Genomic DNA, 23,144 nt, shown 5'->3' with positions numbered 1-23,144 from the left:
ATTCCCTCCATCCTGAAATAAGAGGTAAGCAGTGACCCACCTCTGCAGCAAAAAGAAAACATGACAGTCAGGGGTTGTCAGAGCCCATCTGCTGTGGCCAGGATCTTGTGCTTGGCTTCTTAGGCTGACATTCACTTGAAGTCTATCATCTGATACAGTCACTTTCTTGGTTGTAATCCATGAGCTGCCAGTGTTTACTTGTGAGATTGGATGGGAGCTGGAAGGGAAGGAAGGTAAATACACGAAAGCCCAGTGGAGCAACTGACAGATTTTACATTTTATTTCTAGAAAATGACACACTGTTTTCACAAAGAATAGGTAAGTCAATCTCTCAAAATAGAGGATGCCATCAGAGGCGGCCATGGGATGCACCCAACCTGTCCAAAACAAATGTCAGCAGAGGTGCTTCTGAGGTATCAAACAACACCAAAACAACAACGTCTACAAATAACCCATTCAACATGTAGTGAAGCAGAGTCTGTGAAGTAATCTGAAGCAGTTGGTGCTTCAGACAATGACGACAGCAGGGCTGGTCAACATGGAAGGCGATTGATGGAGGACTTTCCAACTCAGTCTCTGCCCCACAGGACTTCTAAGATGACTTCCAAAGTGGCTGAGTCACGTCCAGAGAGAATCCTCCAGACCATCCCAAGCTCCCAATCTCTGGCAATCTTTCAAATGCCCTTAGAGTATGGCCTTCAGGACAGTCTCTTTGCTTTGGAGAGAAAATAAAAGAGAAATAAACAAAGGAGCTGTATTCCCATTCTCTGGCCTCCCTGCTTCCATCCTTGCCACCTTCGGTCTCTTCCCCACACAGCAGCCAGAGTGATTGGAGAAAATGTAAGTTTCTCTGCTCAAAGTCCATCCCCACTCCTCAGAGTGAGAGTCCTTTAAAAGGCCCACACACTCTGCCCTCTGCCAAGTTTCCTCCCCTCATCTCCTACCCCTCCTTCATCACTCACTCCATTCCAGCCATCAAACTGGCCTTGCTATTCCTTCCACACACCAACATACTCCCCCTTATTATTTCCTCTTTCCCCACATGGCAGCACAGCCGCCTCCTTCAGAACTTTCCTCAAATAGTACCTTCTCAGAGGCACCTTCCTTGACTAACCTATCAAGAATTGCTACCGGGCATGGGGGCTCAAGCATGTAATCCCAGCACTTTGGGAGGCCAAGGTGAGAGTCCCTGAGCCCACGGGTTTGAGAACAGCCTGAGCAACTTGGCAAGACCTCATCTCTACGATGGATCAAAAATTGGCCAGGCATGATAATGTATGCCTGTGGTTCCGGCTGACTGGAAGGCTGAGGTGGAAGGATCACCTGAGCCCAGCAAGCTGAGGCTGCGGTGGCCATGAGTGTGCTATTGCACTCCAGCCTCCAACTCAAAAAAAAAAAAAACTACTAAGCCTGTCCCCATCACCTCTCTCCTTTCTTGCTTTATCTTTCTCCACAGCACTAATCACATCTAACTTACTATATTTTCACTTTTGTTTATATTTCCAGCATCTAGAACAATACCTGGCAAAAATCTGACCCTTAACAAATATGTTAAAGGACAGAATGAATACCATACTCAGGAACAGGCAGGAAGAGGTGGGATTTTTTCCTCTGTCTGAAGAGGGAGAGGATAAAAAGGGCCATTTACTGGCCTCTAGGGTTTTCTGATAGTTTCTGCTTCCCTGATTCCGGAAAGTAGGAATCCTAACCTATTCCAAAAGCATAACAAAGCCACCAAGCAGATTGTCTCTCTTCCTGAGACTGAGGTCTGGAATGCGGTGGAAGGAGGATGAAAAGGATTATAAAAGTGATTTGTCTTCCACTTCTGGACAGCCTTTGAGGTGATGGGCCTTGGGGCTGGGCATGCCTTCAGCCTCAGAGAGAGAGACCCAAGAAGGGTTTCCTTCCTTTTAGCTAATGGCCTCGTTTATAGCTCACAAAAAATACAGAAGCTACAAGAAAGAAATTCTCTTGACTCCCTTCAAGCACGCTTCCTTGACCCCTCCACCATGACACTTTTGTCTCTATAAAACAGAGCATATATCCTCCTACTTTGAAAGACAAATTCCTCTGTCTGAGCTCTGTGCTCCCTGTCTTCCCCTGCCAGCCCAAGAATCACACCCTATCCACTATCTTGACTTTCTAGCATCTCCTTCCCAACAGGCTCCTTCCAATAAGCAACTGAACATGCTTAAATCTCTGTCTTTAAAAAACAAAACCAAAAAAACCCTTAGTTTTACCACCACACCCTCTTCCAATCCTGTTTCTTTCTTTCTTTTGAGTTGAAGTCTCACTTTTGTTGCCCAGGTTGGAGTACAGTGGCATGCTCACGGCCACTGCAGCCTTGACCTGCTGGGCTCAGGCGATCCTTCCGCCTCAGTCTTCCAAGTAGTTAGAACTACAGATGCATGCCACCACGCCCAGCTAGTTTTTGTGATTTATTATAGAGATGAGGTCTCACCAAGTTGTCCAGACTGGTCTCAAAACCCTCGGACTCAGGCAATCCTCTAGCCTCGGCCTTCCAAAGTGCTGGGATTACAGGCTGAGCCCACCGTGCCTGTCCTCCAATACAATTTGCTTTTGGTGCTGGTCCCTACCATCTTTGCCATAGTCAAATTTTGTGGAGAAGTTGTCTATTCCTTCTCTACTCTCTCACCTCATACTCATTCCCCAGTCATGGCAAACTGACTTCTAATTGTCCTAGACAAAGTTGTCAATGTCTCAAACACCTACTATAATCAATGGGCAATTTTTCATCCTTATCTTGCTTAACGTATCAGCAGCATCTTAACTGCTAACTTCTCACTTCATAAGCATTCATAAACATTAATTTACTGAAGACCTACTACATTCTCGACTAGTAATTTGTGAATACTACAAGGAATAAAACTAAATCTCTGCCCTCAAGGAGTTTAGAAGTCTGGAGGAGAGAGTACACTAACACTAATATTTCAATTTGGTAAATGCTTTCGAAGAAATAACAGGGCAATGTCTACAATGCAATGAGAAGATGTCTACCAAAGACAAAGTTATGGTCAGGAAAGCTCAAAGCACACCATTCTAGTGGTCTTTAAAAAAATTTTTTTTTAAGATGTGGTCTCATTATGTTGTCCAGGCTGGTCTCAAATGTTCAGCCTCAGGCAATCCTGCCACCTCAGCCTCTTAATAGCTGAGATTACAGGTGCAAGCCACCACGCCTGGCTCTAATATCTTTTGTTACCTGACCCTCATTTCCCCTTTTTCCATCTCTCTTGGCGACTCGTCATCAGTCTGCCCTGCACACTCCTCTTCCAGTATCCATCCCTTAAATGTTGGTGTTTCTCATGGCTCATGACTTGATCTTTGGGTCTTACTACCCACAGACAGGACCAAAGTGGCTTGCTCATCCAGCTCCATGGCTCACGCTCCAGATCCACATATCCGAATGCCCAGTGAACAGGTCCGCTGACATCTTCAGGTGCCTTAAACTTACTTTTCAGTTGAAAACTACACTTATCTTCCCCCCTCAAACTGCTCTTATTTTTGTAAATGCACCATCATTCACCCAGTTGCCCCTAACAGAAAGCTGGGAGTGACCCTTGAGTCTGAGCTCCCTTGCACCTCCCACAACACCAGTCTCACAAACTTGTAGATCCTACCCCCTTAACTACCTCTTAAATCAGTCCACTTGGGCCATCCCTGCTGCTACTTTTCTAGGCCAGCCACTGTAATCCTTGACTGGAATTACTGCCTCTATTTTTGTACCAACACCGTGTAGTCTCTCCACTGCAGTCAGACTAACATACCAGGAAAAATAAAGTATGAACGGTCAGATCTCCACCTAAAAATCTTCTGATAGTTTCCTTCCATCCCTAGACTAACTCCGTAACACCCTTTGTGCCGTAGTCCTGCCTACTTTTCCAGCCTCACTGCTCAACTCTTTCTCTAGCACTACAATAACAACTCGTAGCCCCCAAAATCCCTTGCTTTTGCTTCTGGCTTCGATCCATAATATATATCTCATCCCCATCACTCCCTCAAGGAAGCCTTCCTTTGACCTAACACCTTTTATTTCTCTTGTTGAAGCACTTTTCTATAAGCAGCCTAGGCCCTGCACCAAGAGTGAAAGTGCCATGAGAGGAGGGGCTGCATATGCCTTGCCTGCTTTCATCCCCAAGTACCTAGCATTTAGTAGGTGCTGAGAAGAAGGAAAGACCTAGAAGAAAAAAAGGGATATTTCTCTGGGGTTGGCTCTGGTTTAGGTTTAATAGGACAAAAGCAGAAGGCAAATCAGAAGCCCTAGCCAGGAAGAGATGCACCCCTGATTATATCAGATTTCTTTTTTTTTTTTTTTTGAGTCAGAGTCTCACTCTGTCGTCCAGGCTGGGGTGCAGTGGCACGCTTATAGACACTGCACTCTCGACCTGCTGGGCTCAGGTGATCCTTCGCCTCAGCCTTCCAAAATAGCCGGAACTACAGGTGAGTGCTACCACGCTTGGTTAATTTTTTGATATATTGTACAGACGAGGTCTCACCAAGTTGCCCAGGCTGGTCTCGAACTGCTAGGCTCAGGCAATCCTCTCACCTTGGCCTCCCTAAGTGCTTGGATTACTGTGCCCAGCCTCAGATTTCTTAAGAACCAAACCAGCAGGCAGTTAGATATATCCAGCTGATGCAAAACGCCTCAATGGTAATGTACCACATTCTATAGTTTGATGGCGGGGAGGGTGGAAGAAGTATAAACAGTTGACTCCAGTCATTCTGTGTATGATAAGTTCACAGAAACCTAGACTACAACTTATGTGAGCTTGCTCTAAAAATACCCAGTGTTGGCTGGGTATGGTGACTCATCCCTGTAATCCCAGCACTTTGGGAGGCCGAGGCTGGGGACTGCCTAAGCTCAGAGGTTGGAGACCAGCCTGGGCAACTTAGTCTCTACAATAAATCAAAAAATTAGCCGAGCATGATAGTGTGCACCTGTAGTTCTGGCTACTTGGAAGGCTGAGGCAGAAGGATCGCCAGAGTCCAGTAGGTTGACGCTGGGGTGGCCATGAGTGTGCCACTGCACTCCAGCCTGGGTGACAAGTGAGACTCCAATTAAAAAAAAAAAACAAACCAACCAACCAACAAACAAACAAAAACCACCCAGTGTTCATCTAGGGATAACTTCAAGATGCAAAAAATATTCAAGGGAAAAGTTGCTTTGATTAAGGACATTATATTTTCACAGGTATCTCCTACAGTGGATGTTTCTAGAAGTATGAGTGAAAAATCATAAAGCTGGCTGGGTGCAGTGGCTCACGCCTGTAATCCCAGCACTTTGGGAGGCGGAAGCAAGAGGATTGCCTAAGCTTAGGGGTTGGAGACCAGCCTGGGCAACTTGGTGAGACCTCATCTCTACAATCAATTAAAAAATTAGCCAGGTGTAGTAGTGCACACTTGTAGTTTCGGCTACCTGGAAGGTTGAGGAGGAAAGATCACCTGAGCCCAGCAGGTCGAGGCTGCGGTGGCCGTGAGTATGCCACTGCACTCCAGCCTGGGCAACAGAGTGAGATTCTGACTCAAAAACAAACAAAATAACATGTTGGGGGGGGAGGAGGATCCACTTTTTAGAATGTCAAAATAATTGTTATAATTAAAAACTCAAAAAGATCAAAAGAAACTTCTGTGGAAAACAGCAATGAATCATCTGAAGTACATCCTGTTGGACCCCAGAGACAGGCAGAGTTGCTCAGATTGGCTTCTCTTGAGGCTCTAACCACACGCTCCAGGCCACCTTCAGGACCTTCTTCCCAGCTGTGACCTGGGCTGGTGGGCTGACAGCACTATCCTGGCAGCCTCCAGCAGCAATGAGATCTCATGTTGGCCAGCAAGTGCTGTCTTCACCATCAGTACAACATGGTGGGGCACACCAGAGTCACTAAGTTTCTTGCACTGAATTCTTCATAAAATATGCAGGTAGTCAAGGTCAGCCCTGGGTCTCTCTACTTGGGTACGCACAGTTCCCTCAAACTCAACTTTCTATGCATTTGGGTGCACTGAAGAATGGTTTTTGTTTTGTTTTTGAGTCAGAGTCTCACTCTGTCACCCAAGCAGGAGTGCAGTAGCATGCTCACAGCCACCACAGCCTAGACCTGTTGGGCTCAGGCAATCTTTCTGCCTTAGCCTTCCAAGTAGCTGGAACCACAAATGCGTGTCCCACCACACCAGCCAACTTTTTTATTTACTGTAGAGATGAGGTCTTGCCAACTTGCCCATGCTGGTCTTGAACCCCTGGGCTTAGGCAATCCTCTCGCCTTCCAAAGTGCTGAGATTATAGGTGTGAGCTATATCCCGGCTAAGATGATTAATAGTATCTAGGAAGCCCACCCTCCTAAGATGTGAAAGTTTTTCCAAGTGCTTACAGTGAAATGGTAAATTTTGGTTAAATGACCCCTCACAGGGGAAAGCATCCCACCACAGAGCACTAAAGTCAGAGAACCTTCTAACTTCCAGATAGAAGGACTGGTCTGAAATTATAAGGACTACAGAGACAACAAGAAATGTGAGTTCTAGGACTTCCTGGGCTGGTACTCCATATAATCCAATTAATCCCATAACTGACCTCTTTAAAACTTACAGTCCCCTTTCTCTCTAGGTGAATACTAGGCAAACAGTCTACAATGCCTCATTTCAAAGTGGGTATTCTGAGATGCTAATAAAGGTGATGGGGGAAAGAATAAAGCAAAGAAAAAACTCCATCTTGATGACAAGGAAAGGAAAAGCAATAGACAAAGTGGTGAAGGGAAAACAAGGAGGAGAAAAGGGAGAGAGCCACTGTGCCCAGCCTTATCCATCTTTTTATCCTGATTCCTAGTGTATTATTCTTATAAATGCTTATGGACTAATGAGAGGTAAAAAGGAACAGCAATTCTACCAGAATCAAATGGTCCTTAGAGGTAAAAATCTGTAGGGGCTTAAAATTGGGTACAAAATTCGACAGTACACAGGTATCAGAAAAGCAGAAAAAATACTTTAGTTCCAAAGAGCCAACTGAAGGCTGACCACAGAACATCTTCCTTGGGCATAATAGGCTATGGCACACTTCCTGATCAACACCTGTACTACCTGTCTCTGTGACAAGCTTGCTGTCTCCATTCTGGTTGACTGAGTGCCAGTGTCAAACCACAGCTGCTTACAAATTAGCATCAGGGACCAGGTGCGATGGTTCACACCTGTAATCCCAGCCCTTTGGGAGGCAGAGGCAAGAGGATTGCCTGAGTCAAGGGGTTCAAGACCAGCCTGGGCAAATTGTTTAGACTTCATCTCTACAATAAATTTAAAAAACTAGCTGGGCATGGTGGCACACATCTGTAGTACTAGCTACTTGGAAGGTTGGGATGGAAAGATGGCCTGAGCCCAGTAGGTCGAGGATGCGGTGGTCATGTGTGCAACTGCACTCCAGCCTGGGTGACAGAGTGAGACTCTAACTCTAACTCTAAAAAACAGTTAGCAGCAGATTCCTGGCCCTACTCAAAGTGGCTGACATCTGTGGAAGCGCTAGGGAAAAGATGTGGCTAGAAGAACCTCTTCTTAGCAGTGTGGACTTTAAGCCTTCCAGCTTCTCTGGATTTAAAGAAAGGAACAATCAAAGTCATGGGTTTCCATTGGCCAGTTGGTAGGAAGCACCTGTAAGGACAGTAAGCTTCTGGTTCTTCTCTGGGCCTGTTATGTACAGTCAATTAACATCATAGCACCTTGGCTCTGAAGCTTTCCCAGAAGGTAGCACTTTACTGGACTATCAATGGGGCTGAACATGACAATCCTGTCTTCTTCCCTCTGCTTCTATGCACTCTTAGCCCTGCCCAATAATCAATCCTTTCTACTCACTAGCTTTACTGTACTTTGTCCCTGGATACATTCTTTTGTCTTGAAGACATTTAAATCTCAAGTAGAGTGGCTCTCTGTAGCTCTCAGTGCAGAAGGCACCAAATGTGATGAGAAAACTTGGTTAAATGAGCAGGTACTCACTATGAAAGCACAGTTCATTAGGGAAATTCACTCATCCCTTCCCCAATCTCTTTATCTAAATTCTCTCTGATTGGGAGACTTGTTAGGAAATACATTAGGATCCTCAAAGATAACACAAAATTATATTTGTATCTCTTTGGCTTAACATTATATCCAGTTTGAATATAATTAAGTTGTGATGTGACTCATAGAACCTGTAAATGTGTTTTCTTTTTTTTTTAATCAGAGTCTCACTGTCACCCAGGCTGGAGTGTAGTGGCATGCTCATGGCCACTGCAGTCTCAACCTGCTGGGCGCAGGTGATTCTTCCACCTAAGCCTTCCAAGTAGTTAGAACTACAAGTGTGTGCCAACACTTCTGGCTAATTTATTATTTATTGCAGAGACAAGATCTCACCAAGTTGCCCAGGCTGGTCTTGAACCTCTGGGCTCAGGCAATCCTCTCGCCTCTGCCTTTCAAAGTGCTGAAATTACAGGCATGAGCCACCATGCCCAGCCTTATAAACTTGGCATTCTCCAAGTTGTGAATCTCTGGCCTGTACTCATTCTATTTATAATTCACTGCATACCCAATTTAAGGTTTTTGCAACACCTAGACAGCAACTAAACTGTCTTGAGCAACAGCACTATCTAGTGAACGGTGTAGCAAAAACATCTGACTGTGTGCTTTTTAATCACGTCTTTATTTTACCCCTGACAACCAAGGCACACACACTTAAGCCTCCCATTTTCTGCTGTTCAAACAACAGAAGTTAATTCTACCTTAATTCTTTCTCTCACACATCCATTATCTTTAGCTTCCTTCCTCTTTCCCATTTCTTCCACCTCTTCCTTAGTTCAAGAATTATTTATCTGAGTCACTCTTTTCCCCAATCAAAAAAAAAATTTGCTGAAGTTTGGAAGTAAATAAGTCCCTTCTTGGGGGGGGGGGTGGATTCTCACACCCACTTACCTTTTCGTTCCCTAATAAGGATAATTCGTTGTTCTTTCACCTCTGAGCTCAGATTATCTACCATCTTATTAATGCAATTGTCCAGAACAACGGAGTAAGTTTTAGATGCGATGTCTTTCCGACAAATGGGGCATTCTACCTTCCGCTTCATCCATTCATTGATACAGTGGGAGCAGAAACTGTGGGCACAGTTCAAGGTGACAGCCTACAATGGGAATATGTACACATATGTCAGAATTGGCATGTTTATTCTCTTGGGGTGGTTATGATTTCAAAGCTAGAACAAGAGCTAAATGGAAAGTTTACCACAATCCCACCTGGAGAGCTTACAAAGAGGAATAGAATCATTCTTGGGGTTGGGAAATATCAAGCTTCATGTTAGACAATTCGTTTCCTCCTTTCTCAAAATTAAGGTCACAGAAAAAGATTCCAGGCAGGCTGATGTGTCTGTTTTTGGTCCACCAACTCAGACCACACTGCCAACACAGGTTAGGCACCTTGCAAACAAATGTCACTGGATACAAGTAGGACTAGTAAGCATGTGAAAGTCATAGTATAAATATTAATCGCTAATCCTCCTATGAAAAAGAAATTTGTATCTTGCTGATGGTGAATTAGTATCTCAATTTTAGTATATTAAGGGGAACACATACTGAATACTCAATATATAGAATGATTGGAGATATCATCAATAAAGAAACTGAAAAATAATATGAAAGACAACTAAAAAGGCTAGGCAAAAAAGAAACTAAAAAATGTAAAAAAACAAAAAAGTATGAGTTTTTGATAGTGTTTGAGCCTCTAAATAAATATGTTTATGAGGAGAGAAAGCAGAAGGAAATCTGTATTTGAGGGGCTCCTGTGAGTAATCCCTCCGGTCAAATTTCTGCCAGGGACCTTTTCATTCCCAAGACTACAAACCATTCTCTTTGTTACTCTTGTTATGTATAGCTCTTAATATACAACTTTTGCTGAGGTTCAGAAGTCCTTATTACTGAATTTAGGATAGCAGTGGAAAATAACACACACACAAAAGAAACAAACAAAAAGAAACATCTTTCTCAAACTGACTCTAAGAGGTAACCAGTAAATAGGTCAGACAGTATTCTATAAATAAAACAGAGGTCAAGTATTTTTTGTTTTTTTGACTCGGGGTCTCACTCTGTTGCCCAGGCTAGAGTGCAAAGGCACGATCACGGCTCACTGCAGCCTTGACTTTCTGGGCTCAGGAAAGTCTTTCACCTCAGCTTCCAGAATAGCTGGGACTACAGGTATATACCACCACACCCAGCTAATTTTTTTATTTTTTTGAGTTAGAGTCTCACTCGGTCACCCAGACTGGAGTGCAGTGGCCGCTCCCGGTCACCGCAGCCTCGACCTGCTGGGCTCCAGCGATCCTTCCACCTCAGCCTTCTGAGTAGCCGGAATTACAGGCATATGCTACCACACCCAGCTGATTTTCTGATTTATTGGAGATGAGGTCTCATTGCCCAAGTGGGTCTCGAACCCGCGGGCTCAGGCAATCCACTCACCTCAGCATCCCAAAGGCGCAGGATTATAGGCTGAGCCACCGAGCCTGGCTTTTTTTTTTTTTTTTTTTTTTTTTTAAGAAATAAGGTTTTGCTATGATGTCCAAGCTGGTCTCAAACTGGCCTCAAGCAATTCTCCCGTCTTGGCCTCTCAAAGTGCTGGGATTACAGGCATGAGCTACTGTGCCCAGTCAACTTGTTTCTTTCTTTCTCTCTTTTTTTTTTTTGAGTGGGAGTCTCACTCTGTCACCCAGGCTGGAGTCTGATGGCACACTCACAGCCACCGTAGCCTCAACTTGCTGGGCTCAGATGATCCTTCCACCTCGGCCTTCCAAGTAGCTGGAACTACAGGAGCACAACACCATGCCTGGTTAATTTTTTTATTTATTGTAGAGACAAGGTCTTGCCAAGTTGCCCAGGCTAATCTTGAATACCTAGACTCAGGCAATCCTCTTGCCTCTGCTTCCCAAAGTGCTGGGAATATAGGCATGAGACACCATGCTGGGCCTATTTCTTATGCATCTGTGCAAAAGCTTTAGATTGGCTATCTTGTCACCTATTCTAATTCCTCTCCTAGTCTTCCTCTTCCTGTGTTCTACTCTACTAGAGTCCATAAGCTCTGTCTAAACAACACTGAGTTTTTCTTCTTCTTTTTTTTCTTGAGTTGGAGTCTCACTCTGTTGCCCAGGCTGGAATGCAATGGCACGCTCACGGCCACTACAGCCTTGACCTGCTGGGCTCAGGCGATCCTTCTGCTTCAGCCTTCCAGGCAGCTGGAACCACAGGTGCGTGCCACTACATTAGGCTAATTTTTTGATATATTGTAGAGATGAGGCCTCACCAAGTTGTCCAGGCTGGTCTTGAACCCCTGGGCTCAGGCAATCCTCTCGTCTCAGCCTTCCAAAGTGCTCGGATTACAGGTGGGAGCCACTGTAATCCTGCGCCTTTGGGAGGCTGAAGTGAGTGGATTGCTTGAGCCCGCGGGTTTCAGACCAACCTGGGCAACTTGGCGAGACCTAATCTCTACAATAAATCAAAAAAAAAATTAGCTGGGCATGGTAGTGCGCACCTGTAGTTCCAGCTACTTGGAAGGCTGAGGCGGAAGGATCACCGGAACCCAGCAGGTCGAGGCTGCGGTGGCCGGGAGCGGCCACTGCACTCCAGTCTGGATGATGGAGTGAGATTCCAACTCAAAAAAAAAAAAAAGAGGGTATTAGACTCAACCTCCCTAAGGACCTCCTAAGAAAAGGAAGCAGCGTGTGTTTTTCTTTTAAAAGGAATCTGAAAAGCATTGTCCACTTAACAACCTGAGTTTAACACTTGTGGTCTAAGATGCATTAGTTACAGGTGGCAGAATTTATAAAAAATAAAATTTGTAAAAAATAAATCCTGCAAAAATATGACAGGATAACAAATGGTAGCCTAGGGGAGAGATGCTTCATTTTCCTAAGGAGCCTCAGAGTCCCTGAAATATATTCAGTTTGGCCCCTGAATTCCATATCCTGGGCTGGGTGTGGTGGCGCATGCCTGTGGTTCCAACTACCTGGAAGGCTGAGGTGGAAGGATCACCTGAGTCCAGCAGGTTGAGGCTGTGGTGGACATGGGCAGTGTGCCACTGCACTCCAGCCTGGGTGACAGAGTGAGACTCCGACTTAAAAAAACCAAACCAAAACAAAAGAATAGGTTTATTAAGTAGCTTTATTCTGATTTTTTCCAAAAATCTAATGCCATGTAGCCATTTTCCTCTCAATAACAAAGAGATAAAGGTTTCATTGCAACTAAAAATGTTAATCATACCAAATAAATATTTAAGAACAGATGAAATACAAAAAAAAGACAGTGACAGGAAATAAAACTACAAAAACAAATGAGAAGCAGTTATCTCTAGAGCTCACTTTAAAATCAAATAGCTGTAAGAAGTTCCTGGAAGAAAATTCTCTTCAGAATGTTCCTCTACAGCAGAAGCAACCTAAATAGCCCAGGCTCCATTCAGGGTTGGAAGAGTAAGAAGGGGTGAGCAACTGTTAATAATTACCTCAATGAAGTATTCTGAGCAAATAATACATTGGAGCTCATTTTCTAGAACATCATTCATGTGGCTAAGAACTTCTTCTTTCTGTGCTTTTACCTTCTCCTTTTCTTCCTAAAAAGACATACAATCCCACCTGTTATTCATGGAGAACCAACAAGAATGCAAAATAGAACAGGGAGCAGGGTGGTCTAGAGTAGGATTCAGAAGGAGTCTTAATAATTCATTCTGGTACAGCAATATGAGAATAAAACACTTTCCCTAAGGAGTACTGTTTTTCAAGTATTGTTTTCTAATACAAAGTCTTAACTTCCTTTCTTTCCTCTCCCCACCTGCTATGGTCTGAATGTTTGTGTTCTCCTAAAATTCCTCCACTGAAACGTAATCCCCAGAGTGATGGTATTAAGAGGAAGAGCCTTATGGAGGTGACCAGATCATGAGGGTTCCATGCTCATAAATAGGATTAGTGGCCTTATAAAAGGGGGTCAAGGGAGCTTGTTTGCCCCATCCACCATACAAAGACACATCAAAAAGATGCCTTGTATGAACCAGAAGATAGCCCTCACCACACGTCACATCTGCCAGCACCTTGATCTTAGACTTCCTGGCCTCCAAAATTATGAGAAATAAGTATCTGTTGTTCATAAGCTACCCAGCTTATGGTATTTTTTAACAGTAGCTCGATTGGTCGATAGGACACTACTCTTTCAGTATTTTTTTTTTTTTTAGTTGGAGCCATTCACTCTGTTGCCCAGGTTGGAGTGCAGTGGTATGCTCACAGCCACCGCAGGCTCAAACTGCTGGGCTCAGGTGATCATTCCACCTCAGCCTTCCAAGTAGCTGGAACTACAGGCACACGCCACCAAACCTGGCTTATTATTACTTTTTAATTGTAGAGATGAGGTCTCACCAAGTTGCTCAGGCTGATTTCGAACCCATGGGCTCAGGCAATTATCTCACCTCGTCTTCCCAAAGTGCTGGGGTTATAGGCATGAGCCACCATGCCGGCCTAGTATTTGTACTGTAGCTTCTATCTCCTTCTCAAAAATTTATCAAATGAGAAAAAACAAAGGTGGTATGCTAGCTGGGCTCGGTGGCTCAGCCTGTAATCCCACACCTTGGGAGGCTGAGGTGAGTGGACTGCCTGAGCCTGTGGGCTCGAAACCCGCCTGGGCAACTGGCGAGACCTCATCTCTACAATAAATAAAAAAAAAAATTAGCCGGGTGTGGTAGCGCACGCCTGTAGTTCCAGCTACTTGGAAGGCTGAGGTGGAAGGATCCCCGGAGCCCAGCAGGTCGAGGCTGCGGTGGCCGGCAGCGGCCACTGCACTCCAGTTCGGGCGACAGAGTGAGACTCCAACTCACAAAAAAAAAGGTGGTATGCTAATCACACAAACTACTCAAGATCTGATAAGACATTAAGTAGTCTTTAGCAAGCTATAGTTTGGAGGTGATATAAAATCATCCCAAACCATTAAAAACTCATCAGGCAAAAAAAGAGACATGAAGAATAGTCCAGAGGAGGCAGAAAGCTTGAATTAGTCCTAAAGTCCCTATGTTCTTTGTAGCCACCTCTTCTATAACATAAAGATATACATCTGAGGCAGGACGCAGAAGGCTGACCTCCTGAAGTTCCTTCAGGCTCCACGCTTCATGATGCTTGCCACTTCCCACTTCTGCAGAGGTCTGCAGTGTAATTCCTTGTGCTTTCCCCCAAGAGATCAGACTGCTTATGGACACATGTTTGGTAAACCAAGTATGTTCTCTTGAAGCAGACATTTTAGTACCTTGTCCCCCAAACAGAAAGCATCAAGAGCCCCTGAGGGGAAGAAGAAAGACCATTTGGGACATATTTGAATGGCTGGTTCATTTTTCATCTTTCATTTTTCTCTCCTACTCAAACCAAAGACTGTCAGACTGCTAAGGACAGTGAAGAGGGTCATTTCAAACTACAGTAAGTTCCCAAAAACTTATGAATCACTGGTTAAAAAGATGTGGTAGTTTCTTAGAGGCTGGAGAAGAAGGTATGTGATTAAAGAAGAGGATAAGGATATTAAACCAACTAAAAAAAGTCTCCTCTTTTCTGTACTCAGCTCTAGGTCTGTACATGGAGTGGGTGGAATGAGAGATGAAATCAGACTCAGGTATCAATTTCAGGTCAGAAGTTGCAAATTTGTGGCCTGTAGATTAGACCCAGCCTGCAGACTTGTTTAATTTAGCCTTTGTGGTATTAAACAAACACACAAACAAAACTGAATTTGCTGCCAACGTTTGAAATTTGGGATATTTCACATAAACATTAGGATTTCCATCTGCTGTGGAAAAGTCAGATCTGACAATACTGGCCCTGCATTTCTGGATGGCAACAACTGACTGAGCACAGAAGAGCTGTCTCTTGGAGTGGGAGTGGGGGGGGGGGCGGCTAGTACGTCTATCCAGTGAGCCACAGTCCTCACAGCTCCCAACTGTGCTCTTACACCCAGGTCACTTCACTTATTTTTATTACCAGTCTGGCCCTGGTGGGCATTTAAATTTAGAACCTCTAATTTAAGAGTTCTACTGATTTGACATGAGAAGAAAGTGAATAAAGTAATTCATTTTACTGTATGTAATTCAAATTACATAGTCCAGAAGGAAATATTTTTTATTTTGCATCTTACTACAATGCATCTTAGTCTGTATCAGTGACACAAACTGGAGGAGTACCCACCACAGACAAAGGACTAGAATGCAGGAAGCAAGTGCCTTATTCTCAACATTTCGCTTCTAAATGAGAAGAAAATAGATATTCTCTTACAGGCAGAACCTTCCACAGGTCTGAATAATTTTACAGATTATTTACCCCGAGGCAAGAAGCAGCCATAATCTCTCTCTACATTCACCATAGCAACCTTGCACTGCTGAAAATGCTGAGTTGCATGTACTAACCAAATTCTAAACCTCTATCATCTTTCCTGTCAGTACCTTGGTCTGCTCCAATTCTTTGTCCTTGGCTTGAATGATTGCTTCAAAGTCCTTCCTGCTGCGATTTAACTCTTTCATTAGAGCCCGATGCTGCAAAAATATAGCAATACATACTAAGGATGAACCACACAGCATTCTTCCTCTTAGTCACACACATTCCTGTTCCCTCCCTCTCGACAGGAGCTTTGGCTCAGGGAACAATAAATTGGCAGTTTCAAAACACTACCTTAATTTCATCAGGATATCCTACCTAGTTGCTGCTTTTATCAAGGGAGGGAATAGTTTAGGAGGGAAGCCACTAAGTTCATTAGTTCCTCTGAAACTATCCCAACATCAGTGGCCATCCAAGTCAACTGAAGAACTTTCACTGTCGTCCAAAGAGTCTGGTTCTGTAAGTTTGACTTGAAACCCAGAAATGTACATTTTTAAAAAACAGAAGACATCCAAGTGATTCTGGGAGCCAGTGGTTATGGACTAGTAACTATGCCAGGTGCAGTGGCTCATGCCTGTAATTTCAGTACTTTGGGAGGAAGAGGCAAGAGGATTGCCTGAACAAGGGGTTTGAGATCAGCCTGGGCAACATGGCAAGACCTTGTCTCTATAAAAAATTTTAAAAATTAGCCAGGTGTGGTGGTGCATGCCTGTAGTTCCAGCTACTTGGAAGGCTGAAATGGAAGGATTGCCTGAACCCAGCAGGTTGAGGCTGCAGTCTGTGAGTGTGACACTGCACCCTAACCTGGGCGACAGAGTAAGATTCTGACTCAAAAATAACTAGTAACTATGAGCTACCTAGAACTGGGAGCTGCTTTTAAGAAATAATCAAGGCCAGGCAAGATGGCTCAAGTCTGTAATCCCAGCACCTTGGGAGGCCGAGGCGAGAGGATTGCCTGAGCTCAGGGGTTCAAGATTAGCCTGGACAACTTGGTGAGATCTTGTCTCTACAATAAATCAAAAGAATAATCAGGGACAATGGGATTTAGGGTACCTAGATCATCATTTTCACCGAAATAAAAATGAGCTTTAGCCAATTTATTCCAAAAATTCATACACTATATGCTAATAAGGCAATGTGGTCTACACCCTGCTGGTGTCTTCTGGAAGATGGAACACCCAAAAGCAAATAGCTCATTCATTGTGACTAACTGCCTATATCGAAAGTCAAGAAGTTCTACATCTATGAAACATAATTTATGAGTACTCTCATGCTTAAGTGTTGCTTATACTTTAGAATCTGACCTCAAATCCTTTTAAAAAGAAGGTAAAGTAAAGGAAACAAATTTTAAAATGTGTGATCTCCTGAAAATAAGCAGTTATGTCAGAGGCCTGGGTCATCTTGACCCACTAACTATGTGTGTGCCTTAGCTTTCTTATCCATAGAATGGGAAAATAGGTACCACCTCCTACCTCAGAAAAGTTTTTTTTTTTTTGAGTTGGAGTCTCACTCTGTCCCCCAACCTGGAACACCCATGGCCACTACAGCCTCAACCTGCTGGGCTTAGGCAAGCCTTCCACCTCAGCCTTCCAAGTAACTAGAACTACAGATACATGCCACCACGTCCAGCTATAGAAAAGTTTTTGAAGTTCTTTCTATATGCAGGTTTTTATAATGGCCTGGTAAAGAACAGCTTTCAAAGGGACCAGTGTTGTAGAACAAAAAACAACCACTGCATCATTTGAGAGTGGCATGTTCCTCCAGTATGACAGTATGAATAATGACTTAAAAATATCATATTTTAAGTTAATAAATAAATGGCCAGTTGGGCCCAGTGGCTCACGCCTGTAATCCCAGCACTTTGAGAGATGAAGGCAAGAGGACTGCCTGAGCTCAGGGACTCAAGACCAGCCTGAGCAACATGGAGAGACCTAGTCTCTACAACAAATAAAAAATTAACCAGGTGTGGTGGTGCGTACCTGTGGTTCCAGCTACTTGGAAGGCTGAGGAGGAAGGATTACCTGAACCCAGTAGGTCGAGGCTGCAGTGGTGGTGCGTAAGCCACTGCACTCCAGCCTGGGCAACAGAGTAGACTCCAACTCAAAAATAAATAAATAAATAAATGGTCAAATAGTCCATGCTAAGTGATAATATATGTTCTGCCTGTCTCAGGAAAGGGTGAGGAGTTCTGTGTGCTCAATGATCCTTCAGGAATTTCCAAGTAGCAGAATCATACTTTTTTCAGTCAATTTCAAAACAATATCTGAATACTAACTTAATAATGCTCCAGACAGGAAACATGCCCACCCTAGTAAACAAACAAGCTCAGAAAATAAAATTCCAGAAAGATTAAATTAATTTTCATCCAACTCTTTCCAAAACTGTGCAACCCTCAAGGAAATCGAGGCAGACACTTTGTAATGCTTACTGTACTATATAACTGTTAGCACTATAAGGTCGAGAGTTAGGTATGCAATTAAAGAACACAAGGATAAATTCCCCTGAACAAATTATTTTTTTTTTTGAGTCAGAGTCTCATTGTTGCTCAGGCTGGAGTGTGGTGGCACGCTCACAGCCACCAAAGCCTTGACCTGCTGGCCTCAGGCAATCCTTCAGCCTCAATCTTCCACCCAGCTTATTTTTTTATTTATAGTAAAGACAAGGTCTCACCAAGTTGCCCAGGCTGGTTTCGAACCCCTGAGCTCAGACAATCCTTTCACCTCGGCCTTCCAAAGTGCTGGAACTACACCACACCAGGTCTAAACAAATTCTTATGTGATTTCCTCACTTTTCTGAAGGAGATCTGAACCATCCTAACTAAATGTGCATCAAACTACTACTAATCATAATACATAAAGGATAGAAGATAAAAAAGGTTTTAAAGATGCAAAAGAGCTTGTAAAAATTAATTAAATGAGAGTAGTTAAGTTAAATAAAATAAATTAGAAATAATCTATTAGGAAAATTTTATTCCTGTTGAGCTTTACTCTTTATAAATTGGTAAGTTTTGTTGACTGTTACACTGCACATTCTCAACCTGTTCTAAAATGCTTAACTGGAACATTCTCGAATGGTTTTTGGAAGGCTATTGCTCAGGACAGTGAGGTAACAGGCCTCACAGGCCAAATCATAGCTCACATTTCCCCTCTGCTGGCCCTCACCTTTCTGGGAGTGAAACCACTTCCCCAGAGAGCTTCCTAATTGCTAAGGCTCCCTTTCATCTTCACCAGAGCAATTGCTGCTCAGATGAAGATGTAAGTTTTCATGCCGAGGTTTGGCATATCTGCAAGGCTCCAAATCTCTGACCTGATGGTATGAGCAGCTGCTACCTGCTCCGTTTATAGACTAGAGATGCCACAGAGGTATGAGCTAAGCAGCAGAGGCAGCCAGTGGCCACATGATGCCTCGTTGCTCCCCACGACTCCGTCCACTATAATCTCAGTACAGTAGCAAGAGATAAGTTACCTCCTGCAGAGCCTGGGCAAGCTGTTGCTTCAGGTCCTCTTCTCCTTGCTCCTTCTCCAAATCCTGCAAAGCCAAAACAAAATGAAAGGTTTCCCTGCAGGGAGGGGAAAGAAGGAACAAAATACAGCAATGAGCCGAGGAGACCAGCTAGTGTGAGCATCTGGAAACAACAGGGGACAGGGAGCAGGTGGGAAAATCTCCCATTTTATTTCAAGCTGTTGGCAGTAAAGGACTTGAGCAGTCATCTGCTCAAATAATGCAAACCTCAGGACTGTCAGCTTTAAGGTACCACATGGACTGTTCTGGAAATACTATTGAGCTATCAGTCCAAGCCTCCTTCACTGGCTAATGCCACGATTCCCAAAAGGAAGTAAACTAAGAACTTTTTTTTTTTGAGTTGGCATTTCACTCTGTCGCCCAGGCTGGAGTGCAGAGGCACACTCATGGTCACTGCAGCCTCGACCTGCTAAGCTCAGGTTCCACCTCAGCCTTGTAAGCAGCTAGAACTATAGGCGTGTGCCACCACGCCCGGCTAATTTTATTATTATTATTATTTATTGTAGAGACGAGGTCTCACCAAGTTGCCTAGGCTGGTCTCAAATCTCTAGGCTCAGGCAAGACGCTCACCTCTGCCTCCCAAAGTGGTGAGGTTACAGGCGTGAGCCACCACGCCCAGCTAAACGAAGAACTTCTAAGCTACCAAGTATCTAAATTCAGACACAAACCCCCATGCTGGCGCGCATAAGATCTACTATGTTTCTCCCCTCTATCCTGGCCACCCCGTCTCTCATTCTCAGTCTCACTACCACTTTTAGCTTGTATACTGCTCCTCCTCTTTCCCTGCCTGAGTTTATGCTATACTTTCTCCATCAGCCCCATCCAATGTGGATGCCTTCCAGATCATCATTAACCTATGTCCAGCACATTCCCCAAGAGCCTCTGGGCCCTTTTCTCCTTAAGAATTACCCACCCATTTAATATGCCAACTTGAAATCATTCCCCAGTTTCTTAGAGACTGAAAACTATTCTCTGATTATATTATGTGTATAATACATCTTGTTTCCTCAACAAGAGAAATTTCTCAATGGCAAAAACCACTTGTTGAGCATCTTTATAACCACCAGAACTCCCTACTGCCAGGCAATGCAGATGCTCAAAAAATAAAGCAAAATAAAAAATAAAATAAGTTGTCTATGTGACGCAGCAAGGGTTCAACAAGCTCTTGAACAAGTAGTAGGGATAGGATAAATCCCTAGGGCTTGGTGGGCAGAAGGAAATGCAGCTGATAAACAAGGGAACAGATATACTTCACTATTAGCAATGTATACACAACCTCCTCATATCTAGAGAAATTCTTGTAACCAATTATTTTTGCCTGTAACATTTTGGTACAGAAATAGATTTTGCAGCTATATCTTCAAGCTTACCCAGAGAAGCCAAAAATACTAATCAACAGTAACTCTTGTTCCTGAATTCATCAGCCTTTAAAGAGAATTTTGCTCTGGTGAAGGTGATACACTAAAAATGTAGAAATAAACTACCCTCTGTTAATTTCAAGAATTAGTCTAGGCTGGGTAAAACAAGCAAAAAGGCACACACAAGCAACCAGTATATACCCTCAAAGACCTATTTAATCCATAGCTTTTGCTAATACTACCAGCTCAAGGGGATAGCAGAGATCAGAATGAAATCTATAAATGTTCAGAAATAAGCCAATACTACTGGTTGTTCCTTACCTTACCTTGAACAACCAAAACAAAAGATAAAAGCTTATTCACTTCAGTTGTGATTGGCCCTTCTAAGTTCTAAGTCAACAATGGGGAATTCTTGACATTCAGTATTACCTGAGCAACTGGGTAGGAATAAAATGTGTGGTTTTTACCAGAAGGGAAATGACATTTTGAGCAGGGACAGATCAGTTCTAGCCTAAAACTCTGTGCAAGAGCTTGTTATCTGAGCAAATGACTTAGTGGTAGGTACACATTTGGTCTTACTTTGACACAGCTAAGACAATCGTTATTTTACTAAAGGCACTGGGAAGGTGCCTTACCGCTCAACCCAACAAAGTAGTCATGATGTACCTGTCTTCTGACATGCTGGCTGTTCAGCATAGGAACAAAAACATGTTCTGCCTTTCTAGCTTCACACTGCCAAGGTTAGCAACCTTGTTTAACCCTTGAACTGCCAGGTTCAATAAGGGCAGAGGAATCAGTTGACCCGTACCTGCCTTGGAGCTGAATAGTTTGACTCTGACCACAGAGCAAAGATAGAAAAGTCATAAGGACAACTATTGGCTTATTTGGAGTATTCTGTGGTTTTGTGGCATCCCAACCTTCATCCAATTTCTCCCTGAATTTACCTTGGTTCTTAGATGCCTCAGCTTTGCATTCTGAGATCAGTTATGTCCTGGTGGGCTCTGCTGGTCACCTTGCCCGATCTTGGCACCAGTAACTCTGGTTCCTGATCTCATCAGCATGCTGGAGCCTTAACCCTTTACTCAGCCCCCTTCTCAAAGTTTTCTGTTGCCATTCTGTTTCCTGTCCCTGGTGCCTAGAAGCTGAGAGCTCTGGCCAGAGGCTCACCAAAGTACCTGCCTACTCCTGAGGGGCACTCTTGCCTTTGACTCCTGAATGGTACCTGGAGATGCTGTTCCTCTTCCTGAAAAGTCTTCTCTAGTTGCTCCACTCTTGCCTGCTGCTGGGCCTGCTCTGCACACAGCTGGGACTGTAAGTCCTGCAGTTCCTGCTCCATTTTCACAATTTTCTTTGAGTTTTCCTTTTGGGTCTGTTTCTTCACATTCAGAACAGCTACCTGTTTTTTCTGCATTTGTGTTTTCAGCTTCTGGATCCTAGACATAGATACCTTAAACAGCTCTAAGCTGCTCTGACATGTGGAAGGGTTTGAGGCTTTCTGCTTATGATGAAACTCTGTAGCTTTTGGGGGCCCAAGGTAAACAGGGGCCTCTGTGGTCTTCCCACTTGGCTCAAGAGAAGACAACTTAGGATCCAAACATCCAGAGGTCTGACTGGCTACTTCACCTACCCTATGTGACTTCACTGGTTGAACAGGTTCAAAAGATACTTTACATATTTTGGATTTCAAATTTGAAGAGTCTTCAGCTCCATGACCCTCTAATTCATCCAAACTACATTTCCTTTTAGTTCTCAAGGTCTTAATTTCTTCTATTATCTGGACACTTTTCTGGGAAAGACAGGGATACATCCTCTCCCAGTCCTCTTCAATAACTTCATATTCATATTCTGCCTTCTCCTTATCTTCCAGAGGCACTCCAAGCCAGATGTGGTCTCCCTTATGAATGGAATAGATCTTTAAAGGTTCCAGACGCTCCCCATTCAGCCAAACACCATTAAGACTCTGGGGAAAAGAAAAAAGAAATAAGCTTCATGAATTTTCTCCTCTTAATGAAATCTCTCTCCTGTTGCTGCAAAACTTTCTGCCTTTTCAGAAGAAAAACCCTTAAGAACAAATAGCAAGATGCATAAACTACCATCCTTAGAAACAGCATTCTTCAAACAGTGCTTTGGCTTTTTACCTATATTTCATATTCATGTCTCCACAGAGAACTGCCTGTATAACAGGCAAGAATCACCTTATCACTGGTGGATGATTTACTCAAATAAATGCAATAGCACTAAAGGAAACTGAAACTGGACAGCTTCTCTTGAGCTCAACTGGAGGCAATGGCCCAAAACTGGAAAAAATGCTATTAGTGAAGGAAGCAGCATCTAATTGAGGTCCATAAGGTAGACTTGGCCAGCAAAGTAGCTGGATGTGGTCCCTCAACACATTGGTGAACAAGCAAAGCTCTTCTCAATATACACAAGCCAAAAAAGAAAGAAAGAAAGTACTATACTTAGCACTGGGGTCAAAGTGCAGGTAGGATCTCAACCAACTGACACCAAAAGAAGTGTACGGGTAATACAGATTAGTGGTTAAGATCTGGAGCTCTGGACCCAGACAGATTTCAAAGCCCAGCTGTGCCACCACAGACTTATTAGTTGCATGGCCTTACTTAACCTCTCTGCCTCAGTTTTACCTGTAAAATAGGGGATAGTACATTACCTATCTCATACTGTTCCTATAAGGAATGAATGAGATAATGCATATAAAACACTTGGCACAGTGACTCACATATAATAAATGTCTGATATTTACTTTTATAGTATTTTTAAAATTTTATTTATTTATTATAAAGATATGGGATATTTACTTTTATAATTTTAATGACATCATAGTATAGGAGTTAAGAGCATGGACCCTGGAG

The 23,144-nt window shown here is 43.5% G+C and overlaps 1 protein-coding gene across 1 annotated transcript; it reads right to left on the bottom strand.

The window, feature by feature from the left end:
* Positions 1-257: 257 nt before the first annotated feature.
* On the bottom strand, positions 258-22,265 carry RNF8 (ring finger protein 8). The gene is given in 7 exon segments (XM_021716616.1): positions 258-715; positions 8,941-9,145; positions 12,505-12,612; positions 15,463-15,552; positions 18,860-18,922; positions 21,497-22,250; positions 22,252-22,265. Coding segments are annotated over 7 exon segments (1,251 nt in total). The 3' UTR covers positions 258-698.
* Positions 22,266-23,144: the final 879 nt, after the last annotated feature.

Source organism: Carlito syrichta, unplaced genomic scaffold, assembly GCF_000164805.1.
Source record: "Carlito syrichta isolate Samal-C Ts95f unplaced genomic scaffold, Tarsius_syrichta-2.0.1 Scaffold308847, whole genome shotgun sequence".
Classification (NCBI taxonomy): domain Eukaryota; kingdom Metazoa; phylum Chordata; class Mammalia; order Primates; family Tarsiidae; genus Carlito; species Carlito syrichta.
This window is presented reverse-complemented; position numbering and strand designations above follow the sequence as displayed.